This window comes from Hemicordylus capensis, chromosome 6 (assembly GCF_027244095.1).
Source record: "Hemicordylus capensis ecotype Gifberg chromosome 6, rHemCap1.1.pri, whole genome shotgun sequence".
NCBI lineage: Eukaryota > Metazoa > Chordata > Lepidosauria > Squamata > Cordylidae > Hemicordylus > Hemicordylus capensis.
Window position 1 is genome coordinate 17,354,934 of NC_069662.1, and position 18,638 is coordinate 17,373,571.

Below are 18,638 nucleotides of genomic sequence, written 5' to 3' on the forward strand. Positions count from 1 at the left end.
AGTTTCTCTTCCCCTGTAATAGCCAGCTGTTCTGCCAGCACCAATTCTTCTATTCCCCACCACTACAGCAATGGCTGCCCCAAGGCTGCCAGGTGCACCCCCTGCATTATCCCCCCCAGGAGAGCCCAAACACATCTTGTCAACTAGGCCTGGCAAAACTCAGGGCAATAAAAACAATACTTAACCCAAAATATCCACCCACCCACCAAACAACCAGAAGTCCCACAGACAACAGAGGCAGCAGCTGATGGCAAACAGCAGAGGAGCCACACCCAGCACAGGCTCTCAGCCTGTGCCTCTTGCTGGTGGGTGGTCTTGCTCCTCTGCTGGGTATGGGGAACAGGCAGCAGGGTTTCCTGGGTTTACATTAAAAATGCTACCAACTCTTTTGAAGCAATGTCTAAATTCTCTTTAGATACAGTCCTAGATTCCATCCAAAACCAAGTTCCAGCTCCTTCTCAAACCACATTTCAGATGTGTATCTGCCTTATCCCAAACATTATTCCTCACATTTTCACCACATTGGCTCCCTTCCTGTCTCCTACAGCTTAAATTGCATCCTAGATGACAAGACACTTCACAGTGCCAAGGATATATTTTCTAAACCACTAGAAGAAAAAGGGTCTGGCCTTTTCCATTACCAACACACATATCTACCCTTCTGTTAATAACTCGTCCTGTCATAAAAGCTGCCTCATCCCACTATAAATCAACCCCTAAAACTGAAGCTGCCTTTCAGATAAGGCGGTGGATGAACAGTGAGACCAGATTAAGGATATGGGAGTTATGGAGCAAATCTTGTTCTAGGGGACCCTTTACCTGTGACCCATTAATCATAATTTATCTTCTGCCTGCATTCAAACACTTAAGCTAGACCAGTCAAATGCAGACTGACAGGTGGATAGACGCTTCAGGTCCATATGTCCTTCTGTCCCTATTCATCAGCATCAGGCCCTATTTTTCTCACCTGACCTAAGTAAATTACAGTCTCTACTTTGCCCCTATTTTGGCTTTAGAGGACACCTTTTTAATCTTGAAATTTGAAGATAATATAATCCCCATCTTCCCCACAATGGCCTTGGCCATTTTGGCTGGGGACGATGGAAGTTGTAGTCCAACAACATCTAGGGACCCAAGTTTGAGAACCCCTGCTTTAACCATAAGAATAAACACCAAAGCCCTGTTCAGTCATTACGCTCTACGTATGTAAAAGTGTTTTATTTATTTATTTATTTAATTTTTATACCGCCCTTCCGAAATGGCTCACATGTGTACACATGTGTGTGTTTTTGTGTGAAAGACGGTACATGCATTCATTTAAAAAGTGAACCTGGATACAGTCCCCACTCAAATGCCCTTAAACATAACCTAAATCACATTCTGTGTATACAGATCTGTATGTCTGTGTACACACTGTTATACAGGCTGTATGTGTGCTGAACATAATTTGTGAATAGGGGCTTATCTTGACCTATAAATCAGTGGAGGACAGGTTACTGGAGAGGAAATATGGAGCTTACTGCTCCCCCTCTCTCTGTCACATACACACACACACACAGAGAGAGACAGAGAGACAGAGAGAGACAGAGTGCTTAAGGCTCAGGCAGTGATCTTTGGTATGCCAACAAGCAGAGGTGGCCTGTTCATCATCCATGAGGTGAGTTGAGGCACTTGCCTCAGGCAGCCTATTATTGAAGCACCAGCAAGGTGACAATATGCCCCTCTGTGTCCCCCTTAAAAAGGGAAGGGGGGGATGAGGGTACACACAATGGGGGACAGCATTTGGCATCCTGCCTCAGGTGCAAAGGGGTTTTTTTGAGCCACCATAAAAAACAGAGGACGGGGTGTTAGAAATATTGCCCCGTTTTCATCTTTGAAATGGATGAGGAGCATGTTCAGGTCTTCTTCTGCCTGAACTACTGAAAGGATTTATTTATTTATTTATTTATTTATTTATTTATTTATTTATTTATTTATTTGCATTTATAGCCCAGCTATAAGGCAGCTAGATATGCGTGTGGACATAGAAACAGATATAGATACCCAGATACACATATTCTGCAGTGATCAATTTTTTAAAAGTGCAAGTCGCAGGAGTGCCCGAGAGACCCTGGACAGCCACTGCTGCTCAGGGTTGGCAGACTCTGGCTAGACAGACCACTGGACTGACTCCAAATTAGGCAGCTTCTTATATTTTCCTTCCGCTGGGAATGCGGCCATCAAGCACCCAGTGGCGAGACGCAGTAAGCTGCAGAGGAGCGTGTGAAGTTCGGACATGTGAGAGCCAGATTCCCTGCTCAGCCATATCACATGTCCCCCCACCTCATACACAGAAGACACCTTCATGAAGGAAGGAATGGGAGCACCTCATGGAGATTAGGTGGGATGATTCTACTGGGTGGGTTTTTCTGCAAAGAGTGTATCAGCTGAAAAGCATGATTAGCCGAGGCTTGCCAGTACTTGTACACAGGGTTGTAGTGCTGTCCCTGCTGCTTCCTTAGCACAATTGTTATTCTGGGCCCATTGAATAGGAATCCCAGAGACAGGGCAACCCTCACATGAGGCCAAGTGAGGCAGTAGCCTCAGGCAGCAGATGGTCACCAGCAAAGTGGCAGGATGCCCTTTTGCCCCCTGCTTTTTAAAGGGGAGCAGAAGAGGGGCAGGATTTGGCACCTCAGGTGTAAAGGGGCCTTGAGTCTCCACTGCCTAGAGATGGAGGGGGCCACACGACTGAACCCCTGGCGCTAACAGGGGCATATCACATCCATTCCCTGGCTTCACTCACAGGTCAATTTATAATCAATCTAGGCAACACAGAAACATCAAAGCCCACAGATTATTATTGATCACATGTTTATTCTCCCAGTCCTCCAGTGAGCACAGGCAGTGCATATGATTCTCTCCCAGCTTTCTCCTCACAACACCCTTGTGAAGTAGGCTAGGGCTGTGATGGTGAGCAGCTCAAAGTCACCCAGTAAGTTTTGTGGCTGAATGAGAACTTGAATCGAGATCAATCTGGTCACTCCAGCCACAATGCCAGGGTTTGAAAACAGGATCAAAGAGTCAGGAATAATAATCCTAACCAGAGCTAAGGAAACCTCACATCTGTGTCTCATTCGCTGTCCTCCTGATTTGCTGGGAGGATCAGGTGCTGCAGATCAGAGTTGGGGGATTTGAAACGAGGTGTTGGCGGAGACGAAAGCTTCAAACTCTTGCCTTTGCTCAGTTCCCTCAACGCCTCCAGAGACAGGTGTCAGTGCCCAGATCCTCAAACCAAAATATCACACACACACAAACACAAGCTTCTGTACAAGATGCTCCCCCCACCACCATTCCTCCCCCCAGAAATAAACAGCCCTGGAGGCGGGTGCGAAAAGGCTCCCAGGAATAGCAGCTGAAGACCAAAACGTGCCAAATAAAATCTGGACAGGCTGTGCCAGGATTATCAGGGGGCTTGGAGTGAGGGGGAGCAGGATGGAGTGCGGGGGGCGGGGGGGGGGTAGGAGTGGAATCAGCAGTTTTGAGAGGTCACAATCACACACACACATCACTGCTTTTTTCCAAATGCCAGGAATGTCATGTACAATGGCTGGGACAGAACAAAATGTCAGCCGCCACTTGGGCAGCAACTGCATTCTAATCAGCCAATTAATAAGGGGGAAAGATAGATGTGACAAAACTATTAGAATTCCTTTCCCTTCCCCACCCACGATTCACAGTGGGGAGTCTTCCATAGGTGGTGATGAGATGAGAAGTTGGGGTCTAGGGTGATAGGCAACACTGGTGTATCCCATCCCCCTGCTGTTTATCTGCTTAATTAAACTCTCTCTTTCCCCAGCTCTCACCCCCTCTTGCTTCAGAACTTGACAGATAGCGGAGAAAATTAATGGCTGGAAAGGGAATTAAATTGATCCCTCTTCTCTCTGCGGCTCGGAGAAAAATAAACCCAAAGAGGCCAGACCCGAGTGCCTTGTGATGTTAACTCCACCACCTCCACGAACAGAAAAATTGTGTGTGTGTGTGTGTGTGTGTGTGTACACACACACACACACACGCACATGGTTCCAATACACAAAGGGTTATATTCCCACCCAGCAAACAAAGTCCAAGAATAAGATCCAGTGCCCCCTAGAGGGGGAAGACCCCAAATCCTAGTTTCTAATGGCATTTTCACATATGTCCTGTGCACTTTTTCTACCTATTGATGTGCATATGTGATTATAGTGGATGCAGGAAGCAAGGCGGAAGAGAGATATCAGATTTTAACCAATGCACTTTTGACATTCATATGAAAGAGGCAGAGAATATAAAAACAACCAATGACTTGTTATAATAACCACCATGTGGTGACTTTAAAAAAATTAAAAGGCAAACAAAATGTGAAAACAACGTGACCCTAGTTTTTGGTTAAGATCTTTGGACAATTACCTGTTTAGTACTGATTGAATTCATGGAGTAATTACAGGCTCACTGAAACTGATTGATTAAACTACAAAATCCATTTAATCTACATACATTCACAAATCACAACAGCTTGCTAAAAGAGCATCCTGTAGGAAGATGACAGTGTGTGTGTATGTTTATGTGAGGGTGTAGGTATGTGTGTGTGTGTGTGTGTGTGTGTGTTTTATTTTTGTGTGTGTGTGTGTGTGTGTATACATATATATGTATGTATGTTGCCCCTGCTAACTTGGCAAAGAGGCACCTTTTAATGTAGTGATTCTCTTTATTTAGCAGGGGGAGAGTAACTGGCCCTATCCACCCCCAGCACAGTACCTCCAGTGACTGTTGCTGGTGTCTGTCTTATGTTTCTTTTATATTGTGAGCCCTTTGGGGACAGGGATCCATCTTATTTATTTATTATTTCTCTGTGTAAACCCTGTGTAAACCCTGAGCCATTTTTGGAAGGGCAGTATGGAAATCGAATATACACTCACTTCCAGATAACAGAAAGCCATCTTTATTACTTTTGACAGATGTGCAAAGGCAGATACCAGTGCCACACTGACCTTTCTTCGGGATATACATTTTACTGGTGAGTTCCAATATCACAAAAGCTGATGCTGCTATATTCTCCCCAATCAGTTGAAGGTTTTCAGCTGTGATGTTTAAACACTTCAGGATCAAGAGAAAAGGTATCATTCTTGTCCACAATGTCAGCTTTGCTCAACACAAGGCACTGATGGCTTTGTGATCCACAGAACTTTCTCTGCCTGTGCAGTCACATCAATTTGCCCATACCAAGGTAGTCCCTGAGGCACAATAAGGGGTGTTTGTTTGTCCTCCAAGGTTAGTTCATTTGGTTAATCAGGATGCTCTTCCAATCTGTGATTAAAGTTTCAGTTGATTAATTCCCCTGGTTAATTGATTGCGTGCACCCCTACCCGGCACAGATTTTGGCTCTTATATTGTAACATATATCACATCAACAGTTCTGATAGACACCTATGCCCTCCCAGAGAACCCAGACATTCGGGCTCCCTATTTTTCTGTGCTCCGCAATTCTAAACCTACTAGATCCAGAAATTCTGACTCCTTTTCTCACTCACCTCACCAGGGGCATAACTATAATAGGGCAAGGGGAGACAGTTGTCTGGGGGCTCACTGCCTTGGGGGGGCCCCCAGAGGCAAGTCACATGACTGACTCCCCCAGCCGCGCACCCGCCCAGGCTTCCTTCAGTTGTATTCATCCTCCAAAATTGATGTGAGTGTTAAGACCTGGAGCTACCAGAACAGCATGTCTTTCTCTAGTACCATTAAATGACTTGCATCGTCCACAATTTACAAAACCTTTTAAAAAATAATTTAGGATGATGTTCTATTGTGGCACATAGGAGATAGATAGATAGATAGATAGATAGATAGATAGATAGATAGATAGATAGATAGATAGATAAAATTCTACTATGCTTTTTGTTACCACTATTCAGCCTCATTTAAGATTTACTTCATGAGCGGAGCTTCAGTGAGGGGGGGCCCATTTTAACATCTGAGCCCATGACAACCTTGCTACGCCCCTGCACCTCACTCATATTCTAGAAAACCCAGGAAATGTTGTGCCTAATCTCTCTGCAGACTACTATATTGCATAATTTCCAAAGTGAGACCTCAGTGCAGGAAGTCAGACTATTTTGAAGCCTGTCTTTCTGCCCCCATGCCGTGTGGACTGTTTGTGACTACTCCACATCGACCAGAAGGCACTCTGCCCATGCACAGAGCTTTCCTCACTATACATTTCACATATTCCAGAGCTGACACCCAAGACAGATCCCAGATTAAAAATCCTTGTGAGCCATGAATGGGATTAAGCCCCACTTACCAAGGAATTGAAGATTTCTTGGCTCCTGGTTCCCCTGCCTGGTCCAAACCCAGGTTTATCTATTTGACTAACACTTAAAATGTCATTCAACAGCATATGCAGCATCACAAATATTTCCTGGTCTGGAGCAGGTCCAGGACAGGGTTGCCATAGTAACTGGTGGAGGGGGGAAGAGCGAAAAACTTCAATCCCCCAAACTCAAGGGATGGAATATTGCCTTGCAGCATCAAATCTTATTTTAACTGACCTGGGGCCACATTTCGAACCTCAAAAAAACAGTATGCAGTTAAATGGAGGTAGGAGGGGTGGAGTGAAGGCCTTCTAGTGTTGTGGACCCCTGTCCTGACTGCAGAGCGGGCCGTGGCTAGAGAGTCTGTGCTGTTAACACCTTTTGAAAATGCTCACCCTTGATTATTCAACTTTGAGGTGAATTGATTTAGACTCTGCATTCTGCAGTCACTCTGTCCAAACAGCCTTTCTGCCCCTTTGTTTTTTGACTGGAGTTCAATTTGTGCCAATGCCCAGGTTCCAACCCTGGACTGTATGAACTCCCTTGCTACTGGGTGACCACAGAGACTCCAAGATGCCAAGGATCGGTGGGGGGAACCCCTGGACCAGGCAGGGGTGCAGAGGGAAAGCTTGAGGGGCAATTCCTCACTTTTTGGGGGGAGACACTTTGTGGGGAGACATGGATTATGAGGTTGGGGGGGAGAAAGACTTTGGTGGAATATGGGTTATTAGGTTTGGTTGGGGGGGACCCTTTTAGGGGGAGATATGGGAGAAGGTTTGGTGGGGGAAGTTCAGTAAAATGAGGAGGGCAACTCCTCAAATGCTTGGGGGATGGGGGCTGCAGAGTGCACCTCTGAGATGGGAAGCTGGTGTTTCCAGCCAAACTTGAGCCCAAGGATCTCTTTTTTCCGCAAATTAAATAATGCTTTCTCATCCATTGGCTTCTCATTCTCATCCATTCTCATCCCTCTCTCCACCCCGCTGCTCTGTACATTTTCTCAACTTCCTCACGTCTACACAGCACACCTCTTTCCCTCTTGTTCCCCCCATACAGTCCTTCTTGGGGTCTCTTTCGTCTTCATCCAGTCTCCAAACCCTTCTGAAAATCCTCCGCTTTCCCCCCCCCCATCCACACACACACGCACTTATCCCCTCTATTCCTATCTAACCTGTCACCACATCAATCCGCTTTTCTTCTCTATAGCCCTCCCCCCACCCCGCCACGAATCCGCTGCATTTGTAGCTTTCTATTTTTGTCTGCCTTTTTGCAAGTGTTTTCACATTTCTTGCAGTTCACAAAACCATCGCCATCCACCCGGAGCCCAAGAGATAGGAAGGGATCAAAGTTTTATGGGTTTTTTAAAAAAATCAGAACTTGTCACTTCCTCGTCTCTCCCCCCCCCCCACCCGCCTTCCACTTTCATTTTGTGCATCGAGAGATACGGATTTTGCATATAGATCTATGCTCTATCCAGTCCTTCACTACCCAATTACATATTGCAGATAAAACTTCTCTTATCCAGATAGATAGATAGATAGATTCTATCCCCAATTTTTATTAGTTACAGCATGGGATCACTTTTCGCCGTGTGTGTGTGCATATGCATGCAAACATGCACTTAATATAGTTGTCAAATGCCCTCCTTTACCATCTATATCTAAATGAATCTATGGGTTGCATATCAGATCTCTGCACCCTCCACCTCCCTTTTCCCTTCCTCTATTGTCTCCACCTCCCTGGCTGCAACCCCCCCCCTTCTCCTTCTCCCTCCCTCCCTCCCTCCCTCTGCTCTCTCTCTCTCTCTCTCTCTAAGTCTGTGGGATCCCCCAATCGACCGCCTCTCATTCGCTGCGCCATCCCCCCACCTATCATTACCTGTTGACAGGAACAGCGCCCAGGTAGGATGGGGAAGGAGGGTTGGGGTCCTGGGGTGGGGGTGGGGGTGGGATGAGCATGAGGGGGAGACAGGTGGAGGCAACACTTGGGGAGCTTGGGAATATATAAAGGCAGTTCTGGGCAGCAAGTTTGGGGGAGAGAGAGAGAGATTTTAAAAAATGTGGGGCCAGTTTCTGGCAGAGTTTCAGAAGAAAAGGGGGAGTTGGATGAGTTGTTTGGGAGGGATTATTAGGGGAGAAGGCTGGAGCCATCTGGGGGAAATTACTGGGGAGGGGGGAAGACAGTTTTTGGAGGTAGTTGCTGGAACGTGGGGCTGATGAAAGCAAATATGGGGTAAAAAGAGGGAAAGGGGCAATTCAGATCTATCTCTTGGAATGAAGGGGGCTAAAAGGATTTGGGGAGTGTACTGCATGGGATGGGGGAATTTCTGAGAGATGGGGTATCCAGGGGAGAGAAATGGGGGATTAGGTGGGGGAGACAGGTGTTAAAGAACTGTAGCAGGTTATTTGCATATATTAATATGTGGTGCGGAGGTAGAAGCTGGGCAGAGGAAAGAACAACATCTAGAATGGGGGGGGTGATTCTGGGAGGGGGCAAAATTGATCAAGAATGGAATGAAGTTTATATATATATATATATATATATATATATATATATATATATATATGGGGAAAGAAAAAGCAGGAGGGAAACCAACTCAATTTAGCAAACTCATTCTATTAATATCTGTTAATAATCCAATAATAATTAATTAAAAATAGCCCTCTCAGGAATGTGGGGCATTAAAGACACTGTCAAATCAAAATGTCATTAAGCTCCCGGCAATGAATTCCCTGATTCAGTTATAATTGTCTCCCTCCAAAAAGGCAGCGCAGTCAAAGAATCCTACATGTTCTGCCTGTGTTTAGAGTTAGAAATCTTGCTATTCAGCCCACAGATGTTCCATTAAGAATATTAAATCAATTTGTTAATGCTTTGTTTAATGCAGCTTCACTACTACCGGTAATAATGAACACAATTTTAAAAAATGTAATCCACTCTGTGCACTAAGCACTTCTGATGTGTAGAAGAAAAAGGATCTATCAGTTTTATAAACTGCACCCTAAGTCCATAACTCTTGATCTGCAATAAATTGACAGAGATTACAATTTTAAATATGGATAGAATTTGTCTCCAAAACAGAAAAAAAAAAAAGCAATCCTAGGGAATTTGTCTGCATGCAATTGAAGGGTCTTTTCTGAGATTTTCTACAAGCAGAATTTCAGAGAAAATTCACTATAAAATCAAGCTACTTGATTTTAATTTGGTTCAATGAGGAAAGTTTCCTTTCTTAAGTGCATTGGGAAGTGAACTGAAAACAGCCCCTGGCCCAATGTTTGTATGCCTCAGAGCTGGCTCATGTGAACATCTGTAATGTGTGAATGTGTAATGTCCATAAACACATTGAACTGAAGGGCTGCAAACCACCCATTTAACTCTTCAACACATGATAACTCAAATTATCAACAAGCTTTTGAGCACCTTCCCTATAAAGAAAGGTTATAACATTTGAGGACTTTTGAAGAAAGTGGAATAGAGATCTTTTTTTCCCCTCCATCTCATGTTCTAGAACTTGGGGCCACTCAATGAAATTAATTGACAGTAGATACAGGATAGACAAAAGAAATGACATCACAGGACACCTAATTAATGTATGGAACTCCCTGCCACAAGATGTGGTGATGGCTCCTGGCTAAAAGGAATAAGAACAAAAAGACAACTCAGGGGTGCATAGAGAATATCTTATTAGTGCTTTGAATCTTAAGACTGTTCTGCAGATGCAGCTGATTTCGTTCTGAGATGGGGGAGAAAGCTTTGGTTACCCTTTTAAAGAACTAAATTTTCCCCCATCTCGGAATGAAATCAGTTGCACCTGTGGAACAGTAATAAGACTTGAAACACTGAGTAATAAATCATTCTCTGCACACCTCTAAGGTCTGCTCTCTTCATTCCTTTAAAACGGGTTTAGACATATTCATGGCCCCAGGGCTATTAGCGATGATGGCTAAATGGAACCTCCAGGTTCAGAAGCAGTATATCACTAAATACTCATTTACTGGGGGCAAACAGTGGCAGAGGGATGTTACCTTCTTGCCTTGCTTGTGGGCTTTCCAAGAGCATCTGGCTGGCCACTGTGGGAAACAAGACGTTGGACTGCATTGGTGGTTCAATGGTAGAATTCTCGCCTGGCAATCAGGAGACCCAGGTTCAAATCCTGGCCACAAAATAAACTTTGGGGATGGGACTGTAGCTCAGTGACAGAGCATCTGCTTGCATGCAGAAGGTCCCAGGTTCCTGGCATCTCCAGGTAGGGCTGGGAAAGACTCCTGGTGAGCTGCTGCCAGTCTGTGAAGACAATACTGAGCTAGATAGACCAATGGTCTGACTCAGTATAAGGCAGCTTCCTATAGACTGGACTCTTCTTATGTTCTTCTTATGTTCTTTACTATGAAAAGACCAAGGTCAGCAAGAGTATCATCCGCAGCCTCAAACAGCACTGTGTCATGCTGACTTTGCATGGAGCCCCTAGGAAAGGAAGGAAATGCATGTGCTGCTTCTTTAAGGGTCCCCACTGAGGGTGCTGCACCAAATTCATGGAGCTAGCATCAGCGCATTCCTGTGTGTTCACAGGCAGGTTTCCCATTCACAAGTGGAAATGTTGTATGCCACAGACTGGAATATGTGAAGCTGCTTTACACTGAGTCTGACCATTGGTCCAACTAAGCCGGTATTACTTGCTCTGACTGGCTGTGGCTGTCATACATAGGAAGCTGCCTTATGCTGAGTCAGACCATTGATCTATCAAGCTCAGTATTGTCTTCACAGACTGGCAGCGGCTTCTCCAAGGCTGCAGGCAGGAGTCTCTTTCAGCTTTATCTTGGAGATGCTGCCAGGGACTGCAGCATGCCGAAGGTTCCAGGTTCCCTCCCTGGCAGCATCTCCAAGATAGGGCTGAGAGAGATTCCTGCCTGCAACCTTGGAAAAGCTGCTGCCAGTCTGTGAAGACAATACTGAGCTAGACGGACCAAGGGTCTGACTCAGTATAAAGCAGCTTCCTATGTATGACAGCTGCAGTCAGTCAGAGCCAGTAACACTAGCTTTGGTGAACCAATGGTCAGACTCAGTGAGTGTAAAGCAGTTTCACATATTCCAATCTGTGGCATAAGGCAGCTTCCTATGTTCCTAACCTGGGTCCTTCTGCACTCAAAGCAGATGTTCTACCACTGAGCCGTGGTTCTTTCCCATTCCTGCTGTCTGAGATTCAACCTGGGGCCTTTGGCATGCAAACCATGTACTTTACTACTAAGCTATGGGTCCTCCCACAAAGCCAGATTGTAAAGTGTGAACTCCCAGATGTGCTTCTTGCCAGTTGATACTGTGACAACGCATCTTGGCAGCCATTTTCTATGTGCGTGGTTTTGAAAGCAGGCAGATCACACCCGAAGTGGCCAATATCCTTGTGAAGTATAGTGTCTAAATTGGACACCACTCCACATCCTGTCTCACCAAGCTATTACTAGATCAAGATGGTTGTGCTCAAGTAGGGAATATTTCCTGCCAAGTACAGATGAACTTTCCTGCCAAAGCAATGACAAAATTCTTCATGAAATCTGGATGTGGTTTTCTGCCAAGAAAATAATGAAACTTTCAGTTGAAAGGATAACATTTCTTATTTCCCATCCCCAAAAATGATTTCTCTTAAATAATAAAGGTTGTGTTTTATCAGTGGAAATAGCCATACATTCTGTTTTATGCAGAAGGTTTTTCTTTTTAAAAATTTGTTAAAAGACAGGACTGTTTCTTCTCAACTTTGTCAAATTCTCCGTGAAAGAAATTTCTTCTAGAAACTAATAAAATTCAACCTCCAAACTAGCTTGGATTTCTTTTTGTTAAAATGCAGGAATGGAGATTGTCAAAGGTTCAAATTTCACAACCAAAAACATTAAAACAGCTTGCAAAAGAATGAATCAACATAAAAATTAAGATCAATTTCTCTTCCCCCCCGCCAGTTGAAGTTGCGTCTCCTGCAAGCCCAATGACAGTCCGCCGTGGAGACCGTGCTCCGGTCCCAATCCGGGAACACATGGCCATTGATGTGTCTCCAGGCCCAATCCGACCCATTGCCCAAATCTCTGCTTATTTTCCACACCCTGGGCTGGAGGGGGTGCTGGCAACTCGGGATAAGATGCGGGGTCAAGGGGCAACTAACGTTCCCCCCGGAAGTGGAGAAGGGGAAGCAGCAGATGGCTACGATTCCGACGAGAACAGTGAGTGTGATCTCTGCCATCCACCCCTCACAGACATGCACACCTTGCAGAGGGATCCGGTGTTCTGGATCAAACCATCTATCTAGCATACAGAACATTTGGTAGCCCACACCCCTCATTTCATGCATACATGTTTACACATGCAGACTCTCTCTCATTGATTGTCATTTTACACACAGATCCTCTTTATTTGCACATTCCCCTGTTGTCACACATGCGCAGAATATCCACAGACAGATGCACAAAACAGAAGCTGTGTTTCTCATACGCAGTATTTCACCACACACTCATGTACACACACACACACACACACACCAAATCATCCACACTCTCAGACATTTTGCCTCTCACACAAATACAAACGCATACAGACTTTTCATCTATTGTCTCACAACAGCTCACACCATATATATACACTCCTCAAGCACCTTCTCACACATTTGTGCATACAATAATTTTGCATGTTTTACATAGCTGTTCTCCAAAATATTGACAGAGTCTTACAGGCAAACTTGCTAGCTCTCTCTCACACAAACACTTGTTCACATGTGTTTTACATATGCACTCTCACTCAAACTCTTTCAGTCATGTGAAGACATGTGCAAATTTTGGTCACACAAGAGCCCTGTTCACAATGAACACAGGTACAGACTTGTATGCAAGTACAGTGATTCACACATTATGTTGAACACTGGCACAGCTGTACACTTCCTATCTGTACCATGCATTTGAGGGGCCTGTATCCAGGTTCACTTTTAATATGGATGCAGCTACATCCATGGGAGGAGGTCTGGTCTTGTTGTAGCAAGCATGCATTGTCCCCTTTACTAAGCAGAGTCTGCCCTTGTTTGCATTTGAATGGGAGACTACATGTGAGCACTGTAAGATATTCCCCTTAGGGGATGGGGCCACTCTGGGAAGAGCATCTGAGGTTCCAAATTCCCTCCCTAACATCTCCAAGATAGGGCTGAGAGAGACTCCTGCCTGAAACTTTGGAGAAGCTGCTGCCAGTCTGTGTAGATAATACTGAGCTAGATGGACTAATGGTCTGACTTAGTAGAAAGCAGCTTCCTATGTTTCTATGTACAGTCATTTACACAAACACGTGTACGAGGGTCTGAACATCTGAATGAAGGTACAACAAGCAACAACAAATATTTATATATCACTTTTCAAAAAACGTTTCCACAGTGGTTTGCATAGATAAGTAATAAATAAATAAGATGGATCCCTGTCCCCAAAGGGCTCACAAGCTAAAAAGAAACACAAGATAGACACCAGTAACAGTCACTGGAGGTACTGTGCTAGGGGTGGATAGGGCCAGTTACTCTCCCTCTGCTAAATAAAGAGAATCTTGATAGGGCCATTCACATGATATACATCAGGATGATGGACATTGGGATTTGTACACCGTCTAGAGATTTACATATCAGGTGGTATAAAAATATGACAGACAGACAGACAGATATAGGGTAGAAGTTCCAAGTTCCCTCCCTGGCAGCATCTCCAAGACAGGGCTGAGAGAGCTTCCTGCCTGAAACCTTGGAGAAGCTGCTGCCAGTCTGTGAAGACAATACTGAGCTAGATGGACCAATGGTCTGACTCAGTATATGGCAGCTTCCTATGTTCCTAAGACACCTCCTACTCTAGATTGGGAGCCACATATGCTCTTTTTCATAGTCTGTCAATTAAAACCAAGGTTGGAGGCTCCTTCCCTGCTCATGGACTGAGTAGCAGCTGGTTTGGAGGGCTCCCTCCTTCCCAGCAACTGTACCCACCTGCTGAATGGGGTAAGAAGAAAAGTCCTCCAGCCCAGCTGCTACTTGGCACACAGGCATAGAACTAGCCTCTGGCCTTGGTTTTCCCTGCTAACTTGGCAAAGAGGCACCTTTTGAACATGGTGATTCTCTTTCTTGCGCAGGGGGAGAGTAACTGGCCCTATCCACCCCCAGCACAATACCTCCAGTGACTGTTGCTGGTGTCTATCTTGTGTTTGTTTGTTTGTTTTTTAGAATGTGAGCCCTTTGGGGACAGGGAGCCATCTTATTTATTTATTATTTCTCTGTGTAAACTGCCCTGAGCCATTTTTGGAAGGGCAGTATAGAAATTGAATACATACATAAAAATCAAATCTTGGGAGGGTGCCTAGCTCTTGAACTCGGATAGGAGGCTTCTTCTACCCTAGTAATGGTTGTGAACACAGCGGCTGGACTTAATCCCTCTTAATCCCCTGGACTTAATCCCTGCTAACTGGGCAAAGAGGCACCTTTGAAAAGTGGTGATTCTCTTTATTGGGCAGGGGGAGAGTAACTGGCCCTATCCATCCCCAGCACAGCATCCCTTCAGTGACTGTTGCTGGTGTCTAATGTTTCATTTTTGACTGTGAGCCCTTTGGGGACAGAGAGCCATCTTATCTGTTTGTTTATTATTTCTCTATGTGAACCACTTTGGAAACGTTGAAAAGTGGTATATAAATATTTGTTGTAGTAGTAGCAGCAGTAGATGGGCCTTGGGCTTGATCCAGCAGGTCTGTTCTTATGTCCTTAATATGGCTATGCAGTCCACATAACTGGATTGTCCTACATGAAAACTCTGTCTCTGTCTGTCTGTCTGTCTCTCTCTCTCTCTCTCTCCCTCTCTCTCTCCCACACACACACACACACACACACACACACACACAATCACACATACTCCTTACGCAGGAACAGACCTTCTATTTCCCTCCCTCCCCTTCCTCTACACACATACCAACTCTCTCAGCTGCTCACGAAGGCTTTAGTCTTAAATATACTTCCCTGAAAGTAAGTCCCAAGTTAACCAGGAGGACTTGTCTAGTTTCACAATGTAAGACATTCTGATACTTCTGAGGGTATATATAGGGTATTAGTATGAAGATGGCCTTTTTTTGGCCACCTGCTCACCCTTCTCACACACAGTCTTCCGCTCTCTTATATGCATGCACAAGGGAGCATGGGAAGCGGCCTTATACCGAGTCAGACCCTTGGCCCATCTAGCTCAGTATTGTCTTCACTGACTGGCAGCAGCTCTTCAAGGTTTCAGGCAGGAGGCTCTCCCAGCCCTACCTGGAGATGCTGCCAGGGACCTTCTGCATGCAAAGCAGATGCTCTACCACAGAGCCTGGACCCTGTCCCCTAAATAAACATCCCAGCTGTTTCTTACAAACCATTCTTCTTTGGTTCAAAGACTTTGAAGAGAGAAACCTTGCTATGTGATTGGGAAGCAGCCCCTCGGCCACAACTCCTGTCACAGCAGACTTCCCCACCATTGCCATCTACCCATAGCCCTGACAACCCAGAAGGGACACACACAGACATAGGAAGCTGCCATATACTGAGTCAGACCATTGGTCTATCTAGCTCAGGATTGTCTTCACAGACTGGCAGCGGCTTCTCCAAGGTGGCAGGCAGGAATCTCTCTCAGCCCTATCTTGGAGATGCTGCCAGGGAAGGGACTTGGAACCTTCCACTTGGAACCTTCCACTCTTCCCAGAGCGGCTCCTTCCCCTGAGGGGAATATCTTGCAGTGCTCACACTTCTAGTCTCCCATTCATATGCAACCGGGGTGGAACCTGCTTAGTTAAGGGGGCATACTCTGGTTTCTCTTCAGATCGTGTAAGTTAAGGAGACAAGTCATGCTTGCTACCACAAGAGTAGCTCTCTTCACAGAAGCGAAGACACCAAAGCAAAGACACATAACAAACCACCCACACAGGCACAGGCAAAACACAACTGCAGTTCCACAAGCCCTGTAACAACCCTTACTCACAGCAAACCCATTACATACAATTGACAATCTGTCTGATGGATGCACAACAAAGCAAAGCCGAAGCAACATTCTGTAGATGGAATGACAGCAAATCTAGGGAAGTCAACCCATTTCTCCTGGATTTCCCCACACAAGAATACAATGACAAAACACACACACACACACACACACACACACACACACACCGCTCAATGCAAACAGAGGCAGCAAGTTACATGCACGTCAACACTGAAAAACCTTGGTGCTGAAAAGTTAACACAAGCTTTCACTCACATATGAAGCCAATTCATAGAGAAACAGAGAATGAAACACACATACGCACACATGCATAACAGAACACACACTTCTGGGGACAAGTATACACATACAAGTGCTCATTCAGCCACCTTCTCTAACAAAAACAAACCCACACAAACTCACACCTCACTGACACAACAGCCTGTCACAAAAACCACAGATTCATCCTCTCTCCTACACACTTTTGTTCGCACACCAATTCATAGATGCCTAGCCCCACAAGAGGAAAGGAGGGCAGAAAGACGGAGAGATGGATGAATGGATGGGTGGAGAAAGGGAGGGAGGGGGAGGGAGATAGAGAAGGATAGAGGCAGAGGAGAGGATGGATGGATGGATGGATAGAGGCAGACGGACAGATAGGCGATATCGCTCAGGTGGACAGCTGAATGCAGATGGAGAGAAAGCAATTTAGAAAGCAATAAGTGTGTCCAGATGGAAAGAGGCATAGACAAATAGAAATAGACAATATAAAACCCCTTTCACACGGCTTTTTAACCATGCAGGCTGAACACGCGGAGGGAGGATGGGGCTGCCCTATTTCCTTTGCCCCTGGCCTCCTTGCATTGCTGTGTCTGTGTTCACAAAGCACATGTATACACTTTATACGCTTGTAGACGAGCAGAATGTGCAGGCTTGGTCCACGAGATTGGGGAGAGATCCTGCTTTTCCTGATTGTGTGGAGAAAGCAGAGGTGTGCACAGTATGTACAGACACAAGCTATATGGCCCCTCCATGTATTCAGCTGACACAGTCAGAAAACCCCATGAAAAGAGTTATGTATGCCACTGAATGCAGACAAGATGCAGGGCTCTGCCCTGGAAAATGTAAAGTAATGATAAGGAACAGTGCCTTTGAGCATGTGCAGAGCACAGAATCCCTTCTCCTCAGTACTGTGAGTTCCTCGGAGCACCTACACATCTGAGATTAGAGGGCTGGGCTGGCAACAGGCTAAAGGATGCCACTTCCAACCCGGCTTCAACTCTGGGGGCTCTTTGTTTTAAACCAATTGTACCCTGAGACAGACAGCTAATCTTGATTGAGGGTAAAGGTTAATAGACTTAATATGGATGCGGGGGGGATTGATCACTGGAGGATTCACTCTTTGGGAATGAAAGACTTTCTGAAACTATCTGGTCCTCCAGCAATAGAGAGATGCAGAGCTATATGCGTTCTGCAATTCTGTGCAGGTGTCGGACCACCCACACCAACACACCTACACACACACACAATAGTCTAGATACAAAATTCAATATTTGGTTGGGAACCTGAGCTCCAACAAAAACCAACAAGATTCTTGTCCTCATGGCCATAAGGATCACAGAAGTGTATAGGTGATGCTTGATGAAGAGTCAAACTACACGTTATGTTAAGCCCATTAGTAGGACAAATGGGCTTCATTTTTAACTCAGTAAATACAGCTGAAGGGGAAAACCTTACCTGCATTTGGACTGAGACATGTGGGGAGGGAGTTTTAATCCTTTGTCTTTACCATGGTACTGATTTCGGTCCCCCCTCCCCACCCCGCTGCTGCTGCTGCTGCTGCTGCTGCTGCTGCTATTTACTCCTGGAAACTAGAAATCAGTAAGATCGCCAGCAGCCAGCATTTGGGGCACTGGCTGACACGATGAAGAAAATTACACAAAGTAGTCCCATTGAAATTAAACAGATAAGTTAGGCATTGCCTAAGCTGTCCTTTTAATTTCAGTGAGGCTACTCTGAGTAATGTCCCTCATTGTGCCAGCCACTGTGTTCAGCTCTTTGCCCCACCCCATAATGTGCAGAAGCACAATAAATTATGCTCTGAGAAGTATTTATAAGCAAATCTGCCTAATTTGCAAGATTTATGTCTGTCACAGAATCCAGTTTTATTGGTGCCAACACTGGGTTGATCCTTGTGAGGGGCAGTTTTGGTGTTTGTTTCTAAGCTCAAGAGTATACAGCCCTGAGTAGATGCCAGTTAGTGGACAGATAATGTCTATGCAGAGGAGCAGAGGAAAGATATATAGAGGGATGAGGTGTGGTA

At 45.3% G+C, this 18,638-nt stretch overlaps 2 protein-coding genes across 9 annotated transcripts in view; one reads left to right on the forward strand and one right to left on the reverse strand.

Moving 5' to 3' along the window:
* LOC128331669 (zymogen granule membrane protein 16-like) overlaps positions 1 to 18,638 on the reverse strand; it is a 93,252-nt gene that overhangs the window by 69,665 nt on the left and 4,949 nt on the right. For 2 of the 8 annotated variants that reach the window (XM_053265368.1, XM_053265367.1), the window contains exon 2: positions 5,010 to 5,325. The exons of 1 other annotated variant lie outside the window; for it this stretch is intronic. The gene's annotated coding sequence lies outside the window, so the exon portion shown is untranslated. Of the gene's footprint in view, positions 1 to 5,009; positions 5,326 to 6,319; positions 6,386 to 6,724; positions 6,845 to 10,351; positions 10,397 to 18,638 lie in introns of those variants that run through there. 5 more of the 8 variants (XM_053265364.1, XM_053265365.1, XM_053265360.1 and 2 more) reach the window with 5 other exon arrangements.
* The window catches only part of DOC2A (double C2 domain alpha), a 30,961-nt gene continuing 20,404 nt past the window's right edge, over positions 8,082 to 18,638 (forward strand). Inside the window, exons 1-2 of the mRNA XM_053265346.1 lie at positions 8,082 to 8,227; positions 12,275 to 12,532. Coding sequence (XP_053121321.1) covers positions 12,301 to 12,532 — 232 coding nt within the window. The 5' untranslated portion in view covers positions 8,082 to 8,227; positions 12,275 to 12,300. The remainder of the gene's footprint in view (positions 8,228 to 12,274; positions 12,533 to 18,638) is intronic.